Genomic DNA, 21,219 nt, shown 5'->3' with positions numbered 1-21,219 from the left:
TGAAATTGCTATCAAAACTAAAGGACTTTATTAAGAACTAGAAGTCTGAAAATGGAGCTGAATAATAGGACTGTAAAAAGTGAAACTTCTAACAGATTTTCTTGTTTAGCAACAATTACAACAGGCTTGTCTTTCTTAAATCTGGCTATCTGCTGTATCCTGAATGTTGTCAGAATTAGTCAGTGAGCTGACATTGGCACTGCTGCACAGCACTCAATATAACTGAGCCCTATGGTATACCTGCTATTACAGAACTACATGTTTATGCAAGGCTTAGCAGAGTCCTAAGTACTGTCGCATGTCTCGTGTATTCAAATGAGACATTGAGGCTAGGTATGCATTCAAGTCATTTTTTGTACATAAACACATCAGGCGCTATGACTGGAACATATACTTTGAACTTCATAAACTAACTGACTTGTTATTTCAGACACACTCGCATGTGAATCTCCATTCATGCCTGCACTCACTGTGGCTGACTATACAAAATGGCACTAATCTTGCACGTGCTCAGTAACTTATATGCACATGCTGTCTAGCTACAGTGGCTGACTAGGTACAATATACACACTGATTTAATTTGTTCGACATGCAATAGGAGAACAAGACATATTACAAGCTAGATATCACATCAACATTTAACAACAAATTTGAACTCAAGTCCAAGTTGCTGTGTATTTCGGATTGGGTCTGGAAATTCTACCCTTTCTGGTCACATAAGAACTTTGACTGGGTTTAGCAACAGGGGCTGTCTCTGGGGATTCTTTAACAATTCGAACTTCGGGGATTACATCAGAATTATTTGAAGAAAGTAAACTGTCATCTGGAATTTGAACAGCTGTGGAGTCATTCTGAGAAATAGTCATTGCCACAGGCAATCTGCTTCTTCCCTGGTTCAGAGATAGGTAATACACGTCTTTGATTCCTTCTGAAATCCATTCCTTCAGACTGTATGACGTAAGATCTTAGTTCTTCACAAATTTTCTTCCAATTCCTACTGAGTCATATCCTTTAGATGTTTGCATTCTCACAACTTCTCCTTGTCTTAATGGTCTAAGAGGTTTACTGGACTAATCGTAGTACAACTTTTGTGACTGAAGTTTTCTCGAAAGTTGAGCCTTGACCATTCTGTTGTTTGCATTTGGTACTAATAATTATTTACTGATCAGAAAAGTTGTTCTAGTCTGTCTGAACATCAATCTCTGAGCAAGTGAACCAAGTAAGTTATCTAGAGGAATGTTTCTGAGATTGAGTAAGTTAAAGAAAACATCAGTGCCATCTCTCTTGGATTTCTTCTACTAACGTTTTGCACTCTGAACTGCATGTTCAGCTAATCCATTGGACTGTGGATACTCAGGACTACTAGTAATATGGATAAAGTCCCAAGACTCAGCAAATTTCTTGAACTGCTGACTTGTAAATTGTGTGCCATTGTCAGATATGACTTTGTCCGGACTACCATAGACAGAAAAATGTCTCTTCAATTTTGTAATGACTGTGTTGGATGCTAAGTTAGGAAGAAGGTCAATTTCAAACCAGTTTGAATAAGAGTCTACTAACACTAAGTAATGCTGACCATTCCACTCGAAAATATCAGTAGCAACCGTCAACCATGATAATTCAGTAATCTGGTTTAGCTGAAGTGGTCCTTTTTTGTTGGTGCGGTTTGGTGCTGTTGCAAATTGAACATGCTAGAGTTTCCTTCTCTATATCTTTTGACATAAAAGGCCAAAATACTATGCCCCTTGCTCTTCTTTTGGCTGAATCAGTACCCGGGTGGCCACGATGCAAAATTGTGATATATTCCTGTTGTAATGCTGTAGAAATTGCCACTTTAGAACCTTTCATGGTGATTCCATCTTCCATCATGATGAGCTCATATGTGTAAGGAAAATACTGCTGAATGTCAAGTGGTAAACTGGTTTGTCGTGCTGGCCATCTTTGACTGATAACGTGTTTCAGCTTCTGGAGAAATGGATCTGAAGCTGTGTGATTTCTGAGTTCATCAAGACATGATGACGAAAAATTTCTGACTTCCATAACTTCAAAGTCTGCTTTCTCATTTGCTGTTCTGTTGTTTATCTGGGTGCTCATGACAAAGCATCAGCAAGGTATAAATATTTACCTTTCGAACAGACAATATTGAAATTGTACTTTTGCAGTTTTAACATCATGCGTTGCAAGCGTGGTGGCGCTGTATGTATTGTTTTTTTCAAAATTGTCACTAGAGGTTGGTGATCAGTCTCTACTTTGATAGGTCTGCCATAAATATAACCATTAAACTTCAGACATGCAAACACTACTGCCAAATGCTTATTCTCTAGTTGTGCATACTGCATCTCTGTCTGAGATAAAGTTCTGGATGCATAGGCTACTGGTATGCCTTCTTGAAGACATGCAGCACCAAGGCCATACTTTGAAGTATTACAAGAAAAAGTTACAGGTTTATGAACATCATAATATCTCAATGTGGGTGGGTTGGCAGTTTTCTTCTTCAGAATATCAAATGATCTTTGGTATTGTTACAACCAGAGCCAGTTTACATTTTTGCATGTCAACTCAGTAATGGTGCTGAAAGCTCACTCAAGTCTGGAATGAATTTTCCTAAATACTTGGCCATACCAACAAAAAACATTGTAAAGATGTGACATTTTCTTGAACTGGCATCTCAAGAACTGCTGTTTGCTTAGACAGATCTGGTTGTAAGCCAGTACTGATAAACAAATGTGCCACATAAGTAACTTCTTTCAGTTTGAATTAACATTTCTCTGGATTCAGTTTAAAAATGAGTTCACATGCACAGTGTAGAACTTTACTGAGATTTCTATCATGTTCGTCTTCACCATTGCCCCCTACAATAATGTTGTCTACTATGATAGAACATGGATAACCAGAAAAAAATTGCTCCATTGCACCTTGAAATACTTCACTGGCAGAATTGATCCCAACTGGCATTCTCAAAAAAATCTGTATCTACCAAGTGGTGTACTGAAAGTGGTTAACAATGAAAATTTGCAATCCAGTGAACTTTGCCAAAAGGAACTTTTTGCATCTAAAACTGAAAGAATAGTGGCATTTCGCATGATAGTGGCTACTTCTTCTGTTGTACACATTGGATGATGAGGACATTTAAGTATTTTGTTTAAGTCTCAGATCAATACATATTTGAATATCATCTGAGCTTTTCTTATGAGCTATGACCATGGAGGATACTCATTCAGTCGGTTCTTCTACTGGAGTAAGGACACCTAAATTCACCATTTTGTCAAGATCTTTTACTTTTCTCTGCATCACCACTGGAATCTTCCCTGCTGGTCTGACAGCTGGGCTTACTTCATGGTTTAATTTCATGGAATATGTGACTGGAAGTTTGCCAAGCTCATCTTTGAAAATATCAGCATATTCACTAAAAGCACTATATGTAAAACTATCGTGGTTGTTTATACTTATATGGTGGACCTCTTTATTAAATGAAATCAGTCCCATTCTCAAACTTGCCTTTGAGGACTAACAGTGCCTGCACATGTCTTTTGACTACATGAACTGCAAGTCATGGCTGTTTTCAGCAGAATGGCATGAAGAAATTACTGTGCCATCAGTTTGAATCTCTTCACCACCATAAACAACTAGTTTTGCATACTTTCCTGAATCAAGTTTCTCACCAGCTTTTACTTTTGCAAATATTTGTGCTGATATAACATTGCACTTGGATGCAGTGTCTGCTTTAAGCTCTACAGGTTTTCCATTAATTTATACAGTACAAAATATTTCACTCTTTGCTGACAACTGATAGTCTGCTGTATTAACTGTTTCATTGATCAGGGAGACACCATCAACATAAAAAGTTTGCTCACAGCTCTCTGTCTGACTACTTCTTCTTCAAATGCTCTCTTTTAATAAAAGATTGAGCCACTTTAGACTTGCAAAACCTTTTGGAATGATTACATTTTTTTTATATTTGTGTCATTGCTGACCAAAAGCTAAACACTTTTCTCATTTAGGTTCATAACTACCTCCACAATTACGACATTTAACGATTAAGATTGGCTGCCACACAATTCGGTTTATATTTCTTTTTCATTTTAACTTTATGTTGTACACTATCAACATTCACACTGGCAGATACTGCAAGCATGCTTTTCTCATTCGTAAGCATATTCCTGTACTTTTCTGTAATGTCATGTACTTGACAAATCTCAATGGCTTTGCACAATGTTAATTCACTATCTCAAAGCAAAATCATTCTCACTGCATCACTATTAACACCACACGCAAGATGGTCTTGCTCATCCTGTAAATCACCAAATCTGCATGTTTTAGCTTTATTTCTCAAGTCAGTAATATATGCTGCTATAGTTTCACCAGATTTTTGATTTCTTGTGTAAAATATCTGCCTTTCCATCATAATATTCATTTCAGGGTTACATATTTCTCTAAATTTACATTTTAAGCACTCAGGGTCTTCCCACATTTCAGTCTGTATCACAATATGGCGGTTCTCCCCCCTTCGCCTGCATACACAGCAGGTGCATACACAAATGAACATTCCCTCTTAATGGCTTCTGAGCCAGCTAAATTTAGAAGTATAAATGCTCTTGTAGGTGCGTCTTAATCAGAAAATGCAGCTTGTGTGAAAATATATTCTTGCTCAAACACTCGCCAATTCTCAGCAATATTATTATCAAACACCAGCAGTCCAGGTCTGCAAAATCTCTCTGCCATAACAACAAAATTAATTTAAACAGAAGCATAGACCAGGCACTTGTAATTATGACCAACTGCACAGCAATTTCTCTAAAATTGCTTTATTTTAACACTACAAACACTGCAAACACTCCTGACACTTCAGATACTTAGAAAAGTTTTAGTTAATGCAAAAAAGTCATACATTGTGAAAAAATTCAGACATTTTAGCCTTTTCACACATTTTAAACTCTTCAGAAATTATTTCAAACACATCATTATGTCGCTATTTTGGACATTTCGTTTATCTCTGTAATTATTTCAAACGTTTTGAATGTTTTGCCGCATATTTGGTGACTGAAAAATCATTTAAATGAGTTTAAGTACCTTTGAATAACTGCTGACCTGTTTGCGAGTTTGCTCCTGTAGATTTCTCCACTTCTAACTGTGTGCTTCATGGTTTGTAAGCTGCTTCAACTTTGGATCCCATTCTGACACCATGTCACATGTCTCATGTATTCAAATGCAATGTGACTGAGGCTGGGAATGCTTTCAAGTCATTTATTGTACATAAACACATCAGGAAATGGGAAATGTAATTGGAACATATACTTTGAATTTCATATGCTAACTAACTGACTTGTTACTTCAAACACACTCGCATGTGCATCTCCATTCATGCCTGCACTCACACTGGCTGACTATACATAATGGTACTGACGTTGCATGCACTCCGCAACTTATATGCACACAGTGGCTGACTATGTAGAATATACACACTGATCTACAAGTACTACCCATGTATAAGAGCACCACACAGCAGAGAAACACAATGTGTTCCTTCCCTACAATGAAATACAACGCACACAAATGGAATAGGGTGTGGGACGGCAAGTATTAACAGAAAGCAGTAAAAGGAAGTAAAATGAAACTATTCTGAATAAGATGAGATAAAACCAAACAGGAGATTATTATCTATATGTAGTTACTAGTTACTGAGACCCTATTTGGAACAGTTTGGGCACTTCTGGAAGCAAGTTTTTTTAAAAAAAATGTCAGAAGGGAGACAGTTCACATGAGGTAAAAAACTGTTGCAAGATCTGCATCAGAAGCCATTTAAAGACACAATATAGGTGCCTCTTATACTTTCAGGAGAGCGACTTGATATAAACTTTTAAATACTTCAGGGAATCCAAATGAGACTGAGGGGATAGTATCTTTCAAAAATGAAAAGTAATCCATTAATGTAGTGTGGACAGCTGAGGAGCAGTGCAATGAACAGATGAAGAGTAATTCAGAGTCTGGCACAGTGAATTATGAAGCACCTGCATCTTGTACAACACTGAAGGCAATGGCCAGTCTAGCTGGGTCAGGTTGTACTTTTGTCAAAGTCTTTCTTTTCTTTCTAACAGTAAATATTATTAATTAATAAATTAAAGTTATTAAATGTATTGCAGGTATGAGAAGCAGCTACATGTTCCTTACTAACCAGTGTCATTTTGCTTTCAAAGCAAAGTTCAGAAGATCTCTACCAGTCTTATGGGCAAACACAGAGATATTCAGACGAAAACAGAGAAGTGTTCCTGTATGATAGTCATAGCAACATTCGACATCAGAGTCCTTCACAGCAAGACTACGGTGCAAATGGATATCGCCCGTATCATGAGTACGGCATCAATAGGTAATACAAAAATGTAATAATCAAATTTATCTCTGAATACAAATAAACATAATTGCTAAAGATTACCTGAATTTGAAAAAGTGACAGGAATGCATTAACAGTCTTATAAATGAATGGTCTTAGATGCTCATCGTCAGGACTAAAATAATATTTAGAGATTAAATGGTTTTAATACAACTTCATTTCCAGGTTGTGCTGCTTACTTTACACTGTTATAGTAAATGTAGAAAGGGATATGTGAGATATGATATGCATTAACAAGGAACTTGTCTGTGAACCACCAGTGTATCACCTCATTTCATTGAAACTGTTCAAATCTATGCAATTATTTCATAATGCTGCAAGACACTACACACCTCCATGCAAGCAACTTTGGGCCTGTACTCACTTAACTAATATAGCCAGCCTTGATGTCACACACCCTCTGGATAAAAAGGTAAATGTGTAGAATCAAGTTCATTCAATAGAAGGGGAGATGTTGAGGGTTAAAAAATGTAGATATATAATGATCTGTTTCAGATATGCATATTATAGTCACACTGTACCTCAATAACCTTTCCTGTACCACAATCCAAGGCTAACCTGTAACATGCAAAGACTGAGAAGTCTTACAGAATTGTGGTTCACTGAAAAGTAGCATCATTAATATGAATATCAACATATATCATACCAAATATCAAAATACATTTCTACAAGGCTGTGGCTTCCTTTAACAATATCAAATAGCATAATAGAATGAAGAATTCTGAAAGACTGAATTCTAGAATCATGAATATCAAAGTACTCAAGCTTCAATTGGCAAGAAACTTCTAAATATCTGTGGGCACTTCTCGCACACTCCCCTCCTTAACTAAGCCCATCAACTCCAGGGCTGCAGCACCACTAAATAGGTCATGTTTTGGCAGGTTTCAGGCAAAAAGACATTTCAAACGTTTACCTTCTATATTTAGTATTTCAGAATTCTAGATTCTACAGTGTTCTTAAACATCACCTATATGTATATGAAACATGCCATTAATTTTTGACCTGTTTCTAGCTAACTAAACATCCTAAGTTGAGGACTGGATGAAATGAAGAGAAATGACTGATTAAATAGGTGACAACCCACCTGAAACTGAGTTTCGCAAAGTTGATGGAGACTCTGTTCCCTTGTAAATCTGCCTTACTGCAATTACTGTAGTGATACATATATATATATATATATATATATATATATATATATATATATATATATACACACACACACACACACACACACACATATATATATATCTATATATATACATATATATATATATATATATATATATATATATATATATAAAATGTAAAACATATAGGAGGCACCAGACCAAAGCAGGTGAAGATAAAGTTCAATTTTAATCCACAAACAAAGTACAGACAATGGTGAGCGCTTTCATAGCCAGAGCTACTTCATCAGACAGTTGAAATCATTACTCACTCATATTTAAAAGTTACAAACTAATCAGAATCAAAGTTCAATTAAAACAATACAAAACTACTGAGCTATCAATTAAAAACAATATAATAATCATACTTAAGGTGTCAAATCTAGTCTGTAGTTCTAGAATAAACCTATAAAATATATTTAAAATTACATTTAATTTTTTTTTTTATCTGTGCAATGGTTTATGAGTAAGTACAGGTTTAATAGAAACTTTGTCATTTAGGCCCCTGCCTATATTAGCCCGCATCCTAATGATCCATTCAAGTTCCTTATTTTCTACCAGGTTCTTTATAGGACCACCTCTACAGCCTATTTTGACTTTCTCTACTACCATGAATTTAAATGTGTGCGTCGTATCTGATGCTATTATGTGTCTTGCTAAGGCATTAGTCTCTGCCCTCCTATATATATCATAAACATGCTCCCTGATCCTATCACAAAATCTCTGTATAGTCATACCTATATAAAATGAACAACATACATTACACTGAGCTAAATATACAATATTTGTGGTAGTACAGTTAGCTGGGTGTTCAAAACCTCCTTTCTCATCAATATATTTATACAGTACCCATGAAGTCCTGAATTCAGAATTGAATACATACAAATCTTCCCATTGTGCCAATACAACATTAGCAAACACTGGAGCACAGCAAGCACCCGTTGCAGTACCTTGCCTTTGTTTAAAAAGGTGCCCTTCAAAAGTGATGAAATTATTCTCAAGTACAATTTCCATACAGGCTCGAATTGTTAATATCGTATTATGGTCTAATGTACTATTACTACATAGAAAATCATAGAACCACTCAAGCCCTATTTGATGTGGTATTTCTGAAAATAAATCACAAACATCTATAGTAACAAGAATCAGGTTTTTATCAAACATATCATGTTTGACTTCCTAAGAAAATCCCATGAGTCCCTAATTATTGAGGCCCATCCATCTAAAATATGCTTGACCTTTTCATCAATAAATTTAGCAATACTAAAAGTTTTAGATGCTTTAGCATCTACTATTGGTCACATTGGTGGATCAGAGATAGATTTATGAATCTTTGGGATCCCGAATATCATTGGGATCAAGGATGTTTTGTCTCTAAAAATTCAAAAGTCTCTAACGTAACTTGTCCATCGAGTACCATTTGTTCAAGGTTCAAATCAATGTTGCGATAAGCTATATTCAGTTAGTTTCCTGAAACTTCTAAATATACATCACTATATAGTAGCTCAAACATTTTACTATTATAATCAATGTAGTCCATGATTACCAGGCCTCCACCCTTGTCAGGTTTCATGATTCTAGTTTCCTTCTGTCCAATAATATTTTCCAATACAGTTATTTCTCTCTAAGATAATTTTTCATATTAGAGGTATTATTATTGTATAATACCCCTCTAATCTCAGTTTCACATAACCCTTCAAATATTTGTACCAACGGGTGTGGAGGGAGAAAAACGTACTAGGTCTCCGTAATCTGTCACAATTAATCCCTATATCAGAATTGGAGAAGTGTAAAGCCAAGTTCATTTTCCTAGTGAACAATTTTAACTGTAAAATAATGTCCACTATATTACCTTTTCTTTCTGGTACAAAATTAAGTCCCTTTGAAAGCAAATTGGCCCATTCAGTACTTACTGGGACTTGGCTAAAGTTGTAAATACTGAAGTCCCTAATTTCGTTCACTACAATGTTACAGTTGTTGGAATTGATAGTATCACAATCATTAGTTATCTTTGGTGGGGGCCCCATCTCCATCTCCGTGGAATTTGTCGTGAATTGTCCATATATCTCCCATAACCTTGCCTCCCCTGCCTCTGGTTCATTAATCTCTCCGATCTCCTCAGGGCAGGTTGGTCTAAAGGAAATCCAGCATTATTATTGTTTTGCTCAAATACGTCTGTATCATACCCTTCTAATGACTCATTCCTATGTTCCCCTGTTGGGCTTTGTTGCCCCCTCAGTGGGTCAGGGTATGCCTTACCCCCCTCATAGTCAACCTTGTCTCTCCACAACTTCTTTTGTTTCCTATTTTTAATTCAGCTAATTCAATAGTTATCTGATTAAATACAGCTTGAAACACAAGTTTCTTTAAATCAAACAATAAATAATTTTTTTTATGCTAGAGTCCAGTGCATTTATTTTCAGTAATACCACATCAAATAGGGCTTGAGTGGTTCTATGATTTTCTATGTAGTAATAGTACATTAGACCATAATACAATATTAACAATTCAAGCCTGTATGGAAATTGTACTTGAGAATAATTTCATCACTTTTGAAGGGCACCTTTTTAAACAAAGGCAAGGTGTTGCAATGGGTGCTTGCTGTGCTCCAGTGTTTGCTAATATTGTATTGGCACAATGGGAAGATTTGTATGTATTCAATTCTGAATTCAGGACTTCATGGGTACTGTATGGGTGGTATCTGGATGATATTGTCCTGTTCTGGAAGGGGAGTGAATATGACCTGAATAGGTTTTTCACTTTCATTAATGAAACAGCTACTTTCTTAAGATTCACCATGAACAAAGATTTGGATTTAGTTAATTATTTGGATGTTACCATCATGAAAGATTATGAAAGAGAATGTTTCACTTCCTGACTATACAGAAAACCAACTTATTCAAATTCTTTATTATACTTCATGAGCTGGCACCCATTGCACCAAAAGAAGGCATTGGTAAAAGGCCAATATGTAAGATTAGCCAGGATGGTTCTGAACCTGATGATTTCAAAACTGAATGTGACATTATGAAGGATATGTTAGAGAAGAGAGGGTACCCTGAGATGTTCATAAATGACATAGTGATTGAGTTCAAAAATAAAATGAAAAGTGGGCACTTTTCCCCCCTCTTGGCTAAGCAGAATTCTGATAGAATAGGTGATGAGGGAATCAGGCCACACAGTTTTGGACGTGCATTAACACTGACCTTTACATCCAATTTTTATGATATTAAGAACATTATTAACAAATATTGGAGACTATTTCATATGGACATTGATGTTAAAGAAAAAATAGGGGACAAACCTGTTGTGGTCTATAAGAAAGATACCTCATTAAAAGGACTATTAGAAAGGAAAAACATGAATTTTGGGCAGCTAGGCGGGAGTTTTAGGTATGGAAGATGCCCCCAATGCCCTTATATGATGGAAGCTGTGAGTATTAAGATCAAGAATTTTGGAAGTATAAAAACAGGGAAAAAGCATTATTGTTATAGTAAAGGGGTTGTATATGTGGCACTATGTGACTCATGTGAGAGTTACTATGTGGGAAAAACAAAGAATGCACTTAGATTAAGAATCTATCAACACCTTTATGATAGTAAACAAAAAAATGAAAAAAATGCCCTTTACAAACATATTAACAGTCACCCTCAGCATGGGTTTAGATTTTTTGTTGTAGAACAGGTTGACTTGGGGCCACGGGGGGACCAGTAGAGGATTTTTTGGAATTGGCAAATAAAACTAAATGCTTACCAGGCCCCAGGGTTAAATGACAACATTTCCTTGTGCCCCTTGTTAAGACTCAAATCTATGTTCATGTTATGAATTACACATGAATTTATAAATTCTATAGTTGGGATATTAATATGTATTAGTATCTGCATTAATGTTTTAATAGTTTAAAACCTCTTATTCGTTTTTTTATACGTATATTTTAATATAATCTTGTATGCATTAATGTTAATGACATTAAATGGGGGGAAATGATGTAATGCATATTGCAGTGATTGGTCAAGGGGTATTATTTAAACTTTGGTTTTTAAACAGGCTGTATTCTGAAGAAGTAATTTTACCTGACGAAAGCTCTAAATAAAAGATTGACTGGACTACATTGGTGTCATTGCTGTCTGGTGGAGTGTTTGCCTTGGGATTATTAGTCTATTTGTGAACCATTTTTAGTTTGTTCAATGAGAAGTTCATGGTTGACCATGTCAAAGGCTTTTGATAGGTCAAGAAAGAGGGCAGAGGTTAGCCTGTTGTCATTTCTGTTTTGGTTTATGGCAGTAGTAAAGGAAAGGAGGGCTGAGGTGGTGCTGTGGTATGGCCTGAAACCATGCTGGGAGTCAGATAGTAAGTTATTCTGTGAAAGGTATTGCATTAGTTGCTTGTGTACACATTTCTCCATTATTTTGGCTAGTGGGGAAAGAATGGCAATGGGTCTATAGTTGAAGCTACCACCTTTATGGAGTGGGATGACGTGAGATATTTTCTAGAGGGAGGGGATAGCATTTTTGGATGAGGTTCTGTTGATGAGGATAGATATGGGATATGCAATGGCATCTGCAGCTATTTGTAGGTACTCTGCAGGGAGGAGGTCAGCAGCAAGGGTGGTAGGTTTTAGTTTTTTTAGAAGTGTTTTGATAAAACTAGAGGATATTGGTTGGAAGCTAAATTCTGGGTGATTATTAGGTAGATTAGGCATGTGGTTTAAGTTAGAGGGGGTTAGTTGATTTGCTAGGGATTGGATTGTTTCAGTAAAAAAGTTATTAAAGGCACTAGCTATGGTCTCTGGGGAACTATGGGTGTAGTTAGCCAGGGTTGGGGCGTTGGAGTGACCTGGACAAAGAAGTTGATTTAAGCCTGCCCAGAACTTTTGAGGGTTGTTGTGGTGTTTTTGTAGGAGATTTTGGAAAAGCTTTTTTTTTATCTAGTAAAACAGATTTTTTTTGTATCATTCCTGAGTTGACGATATTTTAGATGGTCAAGTGGGGCTTTGGTTGTTCTCCAGCTGGCCCAGGCTCTGTTTCTAGTTTTGATTTTAGCTTTGGTATCTTTTGTGAGCCATGGTGTTGTATTTGATCTAGTTTTTTATTGTACATGCTGGAGCATGGGAATCAAGGATACTTAGGAATTTAGTGTTAAAGTGATCTATGGCCTCCTCTAATGTTTTTTAGTTTTGACCAGTCAGCTGCTTTTAATTAATTTTGGAATATAGCAACATCAAAGTTTTTCCTGTTTCTAAATGTTTTATATTTGGGCTGGTGATGGTTTCCTGCCTTATGTTTTATGATATAGGTTAGACAATGGTCGCTGAGGTCATCAGGGAGAGTGCCAGCTGTGTACAGTTGGGGTTGGTTATTAACTAGGATCCAGTCTAGGATACTTTCCTTGTTGGTTGGTTTGTTTATCCTAGTGGGAGAGGTTATGGTCTGTTTAAACCCAGATAAGTTTATATGAGTGAGAGGGGGTCGGAGTAGCAGGGGTGTCAGTCCATGTTAAAATCACCAAGAACTATGGTTTCTTGGGGATAGGTAGTGGATAACCAGTAAAGGAGATCTTCTAGGGTATTTAGGTTGTTGCCTGGTGGAATGTATGCACAGACGATGTTCAAGTGTTTGTTTTGGTTAATCTGTAGCTTGGTTATGAGGAGTTCCGCGTTATTGAATTGGGGAGGTTGAATGGTGTCTCTATTAACTGTTAGAGTATTTTTGTAAAGGACTGCTATCCCACCTCCTTTCCTTGTAGCATGGTCTAACCAGTGAATATTGTATCCTGGAAGAAGTATCTCACTGCCAGTAGTACTGGGTTTTAGCCAGGTTTCCGTAAGACACATAATGTCTGGGGAGTGGGTTGCTAGGAGGGCGTGTAGGTTGGGAATCTTATTGTTAATACTTCTAATATTTAGGTGAAATGCTAGGAGGGAACTAGTGGGAGTATTCATGGGTAGCTTGACTGTGGGGGTTGTGGTAGGGGAGTGGAGGTTATTGGGTGTGGGTGGACCAGGGTTGGGATGAATGTCTCCATGTGTTATAAGGTTATAGTGACAGGATACTCTGTGCTTTAGGAGTTTGTTTATAAGCTTTTATAGTCTTTGTCTTTAGGATTATGTTTTGTGGCAGTACAGGGGTGGTATTTTATAGAGGGTGGTATATTTGGTATGCTGGGGAAGGTAAAGTGTTTGGCGTTATGTGTGAAGTTGTGGGTGTCTGACCATTTGGGTAGTGAATACCATGGTCAAGTGTTTGTTTGTAGGTAGTGAGATGGTAAAATAGAAACAGTATAGGCATTTGTGTAATTAGTGTTTTTTGCTTGTTTGCATTTTGATAGGGGTAGGGCCAAATTTGATGGGTGACTGTGCTAACAGGGTGTGGAAGAATGAAAGAGAAGGAAATGGGTTAAGGGGGAAAGGTTGCTCAATGATGTGTGAGGTGCTGATTGGTACTCAGCAGGAGGGGAGTGGCAAGGGAGTGACAAAGTCTGGTTTAAATTTAGCACTAGTGGGGGTGGGTGGAATTTGGGGGGAGTGGAGCGAGCCGAGTGCAGCGAGGGCGAGCGGAGCAGGGCTAACACTGACTCTGAGAGTTACCTTGGGCTTTTGGTTTAGTTTGTATGATTGTATGTAAGCAATGTTTTTGGCTGTAATTTAATTTGTTTTATTCTTTTTTAATTTTACACCAATTTTCAGGCTAATTTTAATTGGATCCTAGGGGTAAACTAGCAAATGTAGTCAATAAGGAGGGAGTAAAATTACTTTACCAAATTAAAAAGTAAATGCTTGGGACTGGAACACTGTGTAAGTGTAAGGCTGATTCAAAGTAGTATAGCCCAATCTAGTGGCAATTGGCTAGACCCTTCACTGTTGTTGTTCATACACCATTAAGCCTCAACAGTTTACAAAAACTAAATTGTAGTTCACCTATTACAATTGAAAAGCTGGAGGGAGTCAGGTTCTTGCTTCCCAGAGGTTGCACTTAGTTAAGATAGTCAGCTTCAGTGGAGAAGGTAGAAATTGCTTTATGCAGTGAATCCCAGGTTGGGGGGGGGGGGTCACTCAGGAAAGAAACCTATGCAAACTGAAAAATAAAGGTAAATAAGGCAGAATTAGTGCAAAGGTTACAAGAATGTGAAGTGGAGAGCATGCAATGAATAGAGCTGGAGAGTAAAATTAATTATATTGCATACATTATAATTAAACTTGATTATAGTGCAAGCAGTATCAGCTCTGTAAAACCACAGACTAACAGCAGGAACATACAGCCTCTAAGTCCAGTGATAACAGCTGTATACTTCAGTGAATACACACAGGATATAATGCACAAAGCAAAGTATGGCTGTTTTAGGACAATAATTCTAGAGGGATTCACTTTATAACCTCGAAATGCTGAAATATCGAATTTCAGTATCTCGAGACTATAAAACCGAATCCACAAAACACCGACAAACAAAAACCGCGAAACCACATAACCGAAAACACCGCACACACTACACTAAACATACAACACAACACCCACATCACAACATAAACAAAAAAAAACACATACACAACTCACACACACACATAAGCAGGGGGGGCAAGCCCCCCTGCACCCCCCACCCCCCCTACTTATATATACTAACTCCGAGATCGCACAAACACAACACAAAAGTTCACTCACACACGCACATTCTCCAATCCCTCACACACACTCTAACTCCCACTCAAAACCCTTACAAAACACTCACTTTCCTGACATAACACCTACATCCACACACGGCACCGCGCACCACCAAAACACAAACCCGGACATTATGTAGCGCAACTTCATAACCGCGAATTCGACATATATTCGAGATATGTGAAATTCGCGATTATGAACGTTCGTTATTTCTAACATTCGACTTTATAGCTTCGAAATACTGAAATTCGACATTTCAGTATTTCGATGTTATAAAGTGAACCCTTCTAGAGTTATGTTATTCAGTATGAACTAACAGTAACATGAACTGCGTTCACTTAGCCTTCTATAAAAGCAGTTATAAAGTCCAGCCTGTAAGTCTTCTAAGTACAGTAGCATGCCATAGGAATGCTTGCAAATGTAATCAGAGCATGAATGACCTCTGCAAAACAGTTAGCAGGATGCCTGTCAGATGCTCAACAATTAAAGCTCTACTTTCATAAAACAAGATAAAAACAAGCAGTCTGTAAGTTAGAACATTAGCTAGCTCTCAAAACATATAGGAGTTCTGAACAGCAGTTACAGCTTAGCACCATCAAATACCTCAGTAGTTAACAGTAATAACCAAATAAATCAGCAGCTAACAGTAATATGAGGACAGTAATGCAAAGCAACGTACTTGCTGTGTAGGCACAATGAACGGAGGGGTAGGAAAGGTACAACAGCTACAGGATGAAATGAATGTGAGTCAGGTAGTAGAGAGTTTGATTAAAGATGGCACCCTAGGAGGGGGATGACTAATGAAGATAATCAGGGGGGTGGGGTGGGAGTGGCAGATATGGAGAATGGAGAAGAGAGCAGTCAGGAGAGGATTAACCAGGAACTTATGGATCCCCCCCCCCCCCACAGGGAGAAGGGCTGAAAAACTATCAGTGTAAGGTGAGGACTGACTCTGAGAGTTACCTTGGGCTTTTGGTTTGGTTTGTATGATTGTATGTAAGCAATGTTTTTGGCTGTAATTTAATTTGTTTTATTCTTTTTTAATTTTACACCAATTTTCAGGCTAATTTTAATTGGATCCTGGAGTAAACTAGCAAATGTAGTCAATAAGGAGGGAGCGAAATTACTTTGCCAAATTAAAAAGTAAATGCTTGGGACTGGAACACTGTGTGAGTGTAATGCTGATTCAAAGTAGTATAGCCCAATCTAGTGGCAATTGGCTAGATCCCTTCACTGTTGTTGTGCATTCACCATTAAGCCTCAGCAGTTTACAAAAACTAAGTTGTAGTTCATCTATTACAATTGAAAAGCTGGAGGGAGTCAGGTTCTTGCTTCCCAGGTTCTTGCTTATTTTTTTATTTTATTTTATTTATTTTACATTTGTTGACCGGGATAGTCCGACTGCATGCATGTCCATTTTCAGCGGAGGCCCGGGGAGAAAAGCTCCAAGGGTAAGCAGATACAGCATTACATAATACCAGCATTACATATTACAAACAGACTATTTACAGAGATTACATAAGTAAGCAAGTTAAACAAGTTCCACAGGTTACAGTTAGTCCTGAGCACAAGTCAGCATTAAATTAAATTACACAGTAAACTGGTTAACAGATTTTTACACATTCGAGTTAGCCAGGCTTGATACATTGACATAGCCAGTTAAGTGACAAATGTTGTTTGAGTCTAGTTTTAAATTGACCTAAGGTGGAAAGTAAGGTAATATCAGCTGGAAGAGAGTTCAAGGATCTACTTACAGAGTTTGCAAAGAGAGAATCACTGGCTGTGTTATTAATTTTGCTAGTCTGAATTAGTAGTTTGTTAGAGGATCGAAGCGGTCTAGGATTGTTATAGGGGGTGATAATATTTTTAAGTGCAGGAGTATTGTCCGGATTATAGAGGATTTTATAGGCCATAATCAGTTGGTTATACTGGATTAGGCTAGGTAGTTCAAGCCAACCAAGCTGATTTAGATTGATGCAATGATGTGTCCTAAAAGGCAGCCCAGTGGCAAATCTGGCAATGTGGTTGTAGCAAATTGAGAGTTTGTTAAGGACAGTCTTGTTCAAATTCGAGAGTAGGGGGGATGCATACAGAAGGGTTAAAAGAAGGTGAGAGCGAGCTATGGCAATTTTAGCTGGAGGGGTTAGGAAGGATTTTATTCTGTAAAGTGACTCTAGTTTTTTATTGATGGTTTTGATAGTTTGGTTAACATGTAGGTCAAATTTGATATATATATATATATATATATATATATATATATATATGTATGTATCTCAGCATACATGCTAAGCATATTGACCACATCATAGGTATTTCAAGAACTGGGCAGGGTCTATGTTAAAATATTGAAGGTTGAATTCCATGAACCTCTATTCAACAACACAAAAACAGTGAATTTTTCTTTAAACGATCGTCTCTTTCAGTAAAAATTACAACACCGAATAACATGGGCTGATCAGCTACATTTAAAGCCTACATACTACATTATTCACTGTTTTATTTTCGCTGAAAGAGACATTTACTTAAACAATCATTGACTGTTTCTGTCTTGCTGAATAGAGGTTCACAGAATTCAGCCTTCAATGTTTTAACATACACCCAGTGGGCAGGGATGCTAATTAGAGGTAGTTTGTTTGGAATGTTAAAGTTTGTGAAAGACTGCAATGCATTATTGTTTCTATGTTAATGCCAAAGTAGTATATATAATGTTACTTGTAAAGCCAATCTAAATGAAGCAACTGAAATAATGAATAAAAAGTATGAAGCATCACATTTCTTTTTCAGACTTAAAGACAAATCCAGCAGTAGCAGCAGATTCTACACATAAAGGAATTTGTCATCTTTAAGAACATCCAGAGGATCCATTCAACATGAATTGGCATTGCTTACCAGTGCAAGACCAGAGCATCGCAGATTTCCCTATATAATGTGTGATAAAACCACATACAGCTGAAGGCAGACCTCCATGATTTTAGAAGTGAAACTGGCTGATTTTGATATTCTTCATATATATCTGTGAATCTCTAGAATAACTTTGAAGTTCCTCGTAAAGCTATATCAAAAAGATTTTCAGACATTGTTAGCAGGTACATGTAGTGCAAGCCTTGGAATACATCTAATCTGATTACCAGTACAATAAAAGTAAGTAAATATTTTGTTGCACTTTTTGAGTAATTTTACTCATCTGCATTTCAAGTCTCATTTCAACCCATGTGTGGCACAGAATTAAAACCAAGATACCCCTGTTCTGCTTAGCAGTCACTGGTATAGCAAAGGAAGGATTTGCCTAGGAATTAATTCTACTGAAGTTACTGAAGTGCCATAATGACTATTGCAAATTGGTCATAGTTCACATTCAAGGAGATGTAGCTATGCACAGAAGAACGTCCAGGTCTTGTATTGCATGGCATCTTATAAACCACCACAGAGGATATAAACAAGCTGACCTTTTACATACTTGCAGGAAGACAAAATAAGGTCAGCAGTATTTTGCAGAACCATACAATGCCTTCACCCTTGAGCACAATACAAGTTCTGATAAAATAAATGGATCCTTCTGTGCTGCTTCTGTTTAAGGAATAAGGACTCTAGTTTACTGGTGAATCGATGGCTGACAACCCAGACCACCAATAAAAGAATTTGCCTCTACCTAAACTGTGGACAGCTGTAAAAGGTTTTGACCTGGGCACTTTTATGGTATTTATTTTGGTGAGCGTATTACTATAAGATGAATGTGATTTATGCACCATCACTCTATTGACAATTGTATACATTTGAGTACAATCACCTCACTGGCTGAAGACAGTTTTCGAAGCTGCTTCAAATATTTCATTTCATTCATTATTGAGTGTTTCAGAAAATATGACCTTCCATAACAGCAAGGATGCTCGAACATTTCATCACTTCATTATGCAACGGTTGTTTATGAATTACAGAAAGCTTGTTATGAGTTATAAACTTATCAGTATCTTTATAGCCTCCAAATATCATAAAAAAACATCAAGGAGGCGAGAAATACAAGATTTATTTAAGCCATTTTCAAATCACAGTTGTGTGAGAAATTTTAATTTCACTTCTTGACCTTGAAACATTCAACCGTTGCCTTTCAAAATCTAAATAGACATTCACTTTTCATTCTGGACAATGACTGCATCTATATTGTTATTTACTTTGCTAGTATGATTAAAAGCTTATTTCATTTGTTGTCACATTCTGCTTAACCGGATAGTTTTTATTCATCATGTTATAAATTATCCCCATTTATAAAGATTATTACCAAATACTGACTGCACCTGGTACAAAGTTCTTAAGGAAGGCACTAAGACAATAACTTGATTACTGCCAAATATTTGTTTTGATGTTGCCATGGCTATGGTTCTGCTTATATCTATACATTTTTGGACACTTTCTAAACCTAACTAATCTCATGGATCTTGAGCCATCAGCCTGTTTGACATGGCATAATGGTTATAATCAGGTGTAGTAAGAGTTCAGAGAATGGACTGGCAAAAGGCACCAATACAGGGTTAGGGGTAACCTGTCCCATCCTGTATATTTGCCTTGCATTCCTGAAACTACTTACATGACTATACAATGACATTTCAAATATTTTTGTCCAAAAGAATTCAACCCACATAGTTTATAAAGGTTTCATACATGTGTTATCTAAATAAATGAAGGAGTCATCCAATAGAGACAGCTCTAAGACTGATGACATGTAGATGTTTTTACCCTGCAATTAAGCAAATGCAAGATTTATGCATTTTGACTGGGAAATGAAATGCTTTAGAAGGACAGTATTCCATTCTGTGTAGTTTACTCCACTGTGTAATAAAAGAAAATAAAGGCCACTCTGTAGTGAGGATTTTAAGTCTAATGGTTTATGCTTTTGGGATGATTTATGTTTTTTTCAGCTAAAACCTTCCACTGTCAGGACCACTGAAGGTTGGAAGGTATAACAGTGAGGTGAGCATTATTTTTTATGTTCCAGTAACACTGTTACACACACTTTTCTACTGTCTTTAATAGCTGCACAGTTTGCAAGTCTGTGGTTACAGCAGAGTGGTTATTATTTTTAGCTCAATACTTTACTGCCAGGAATACAGAAATCTCATTTAAAATAATTTATTTTCATGCAGTACAACCTAGTAACTTTTAAGAGTGAAAATAAAATATTAATTTCAAAGTTTTGTGCAGTTATTCTTTTCAATGTTCTTGAATGTCATACATTCTCTGTACTGCTTAATTATTTCCACAGCATATTATCTGAAAATGATAATGTATGACAGTAGTAAACACACTGTGTTCAAATCAGACTCTGAAAGGTTCCAATACATGAAGTACCTGAGCACTGATAAAAACACTATTCAAGCCACTACATAATATTATCAACAAACTGTTTACAGCTGCACATAGTTTGGAGTTTGTTGCCATGTTATAGCTGTACCTATACACAAGGGCGATACTACATTAGACATTAAAAACTCCTGTCCTCTCAGTTTTATCTGCATCCTTTATTAAGTTATGATTAACTGAACTTAATTTAAACTGAAATGTAACATTCCACTATTAGATTTACAACGATGCATGTTTATTAAAGGTAAATATTCCTTCTTAATTTGGCATTGTTGTTCAAGGACATAACAGCTCCACTTGACAAGAGAGAACCTATGTGTGAAGCATACTTGGACCTAAATGAGGCATTTAACACAGCCTTCCTTAATAATATTACATCTAATGTAATTAAGCTAAATGTTAATATTTACACAGTCCAAAGAGAAAATCATTGCCTTCACAGCAGAATGCAGACCTTGAAAGCAGCAACATATCTGTTGAAGGTTACTGAGAACTCTGTGTTATCAAAACAACTTTCTTTCAACTTCATATTTGCTGATATAACCTTAAAGGGCTGCAATCAGCAAAACCTAGAGATAAATGCAGATTATGATTTTTTACATCTGAAAAAGATGAAAAAACAAACACCAGGTTCAGAAATAACAACACTGATCTT

General features: G+C 36.7%; 1 protein-coding gene across 1 annotated transcript in view; it reads left to right on the top strand.

Moving 5' to 3' along the window:
* PLCG2 (phospholipase C gamma 2) overlaps window positions 1-20,394 on the top strand; it is a 1,878,649-nt gene extending 1,858,255 nt beyond the window's left edge. The window contains exons 33-34 of the mRNA XM_044081788.1: window positions 6,195-6,364; window positions 17,994-20,394. Coding sequence (XP_043937723.1) covers window positions 6,195-6,364; window positions 17,994-18,036 — 213 coding nt within the window. The 3' untranslated portion in view covers window positions 18,037-20,394. The remainder of the gene's footprint in view (window positions 1-6,194; window positions 6,365-17,993) is intronic.
* The last annotated feature ends 825 nt before the right edge of the window (window positions 20,395-21,219 follow it).

The sequence above is a fragment of the Protopterus annectens genome, chromosome 8.part1 (genome assembly GCF_019279795.1).
Source record: "Protopterus annectens isolate FY-2018-M chromosome 8.part1, PAN1.0, whole genome shotgun sequence".
NCBI classification, from domain to species: Eukaryota; Metazoa; Chordata; order Ceratodontiformes; family Protopteridae; genus Protopterus; species Protopterus annectens.
This window is presented reverse-complemented; position numbering and strand designations above follow the sequence as displayed.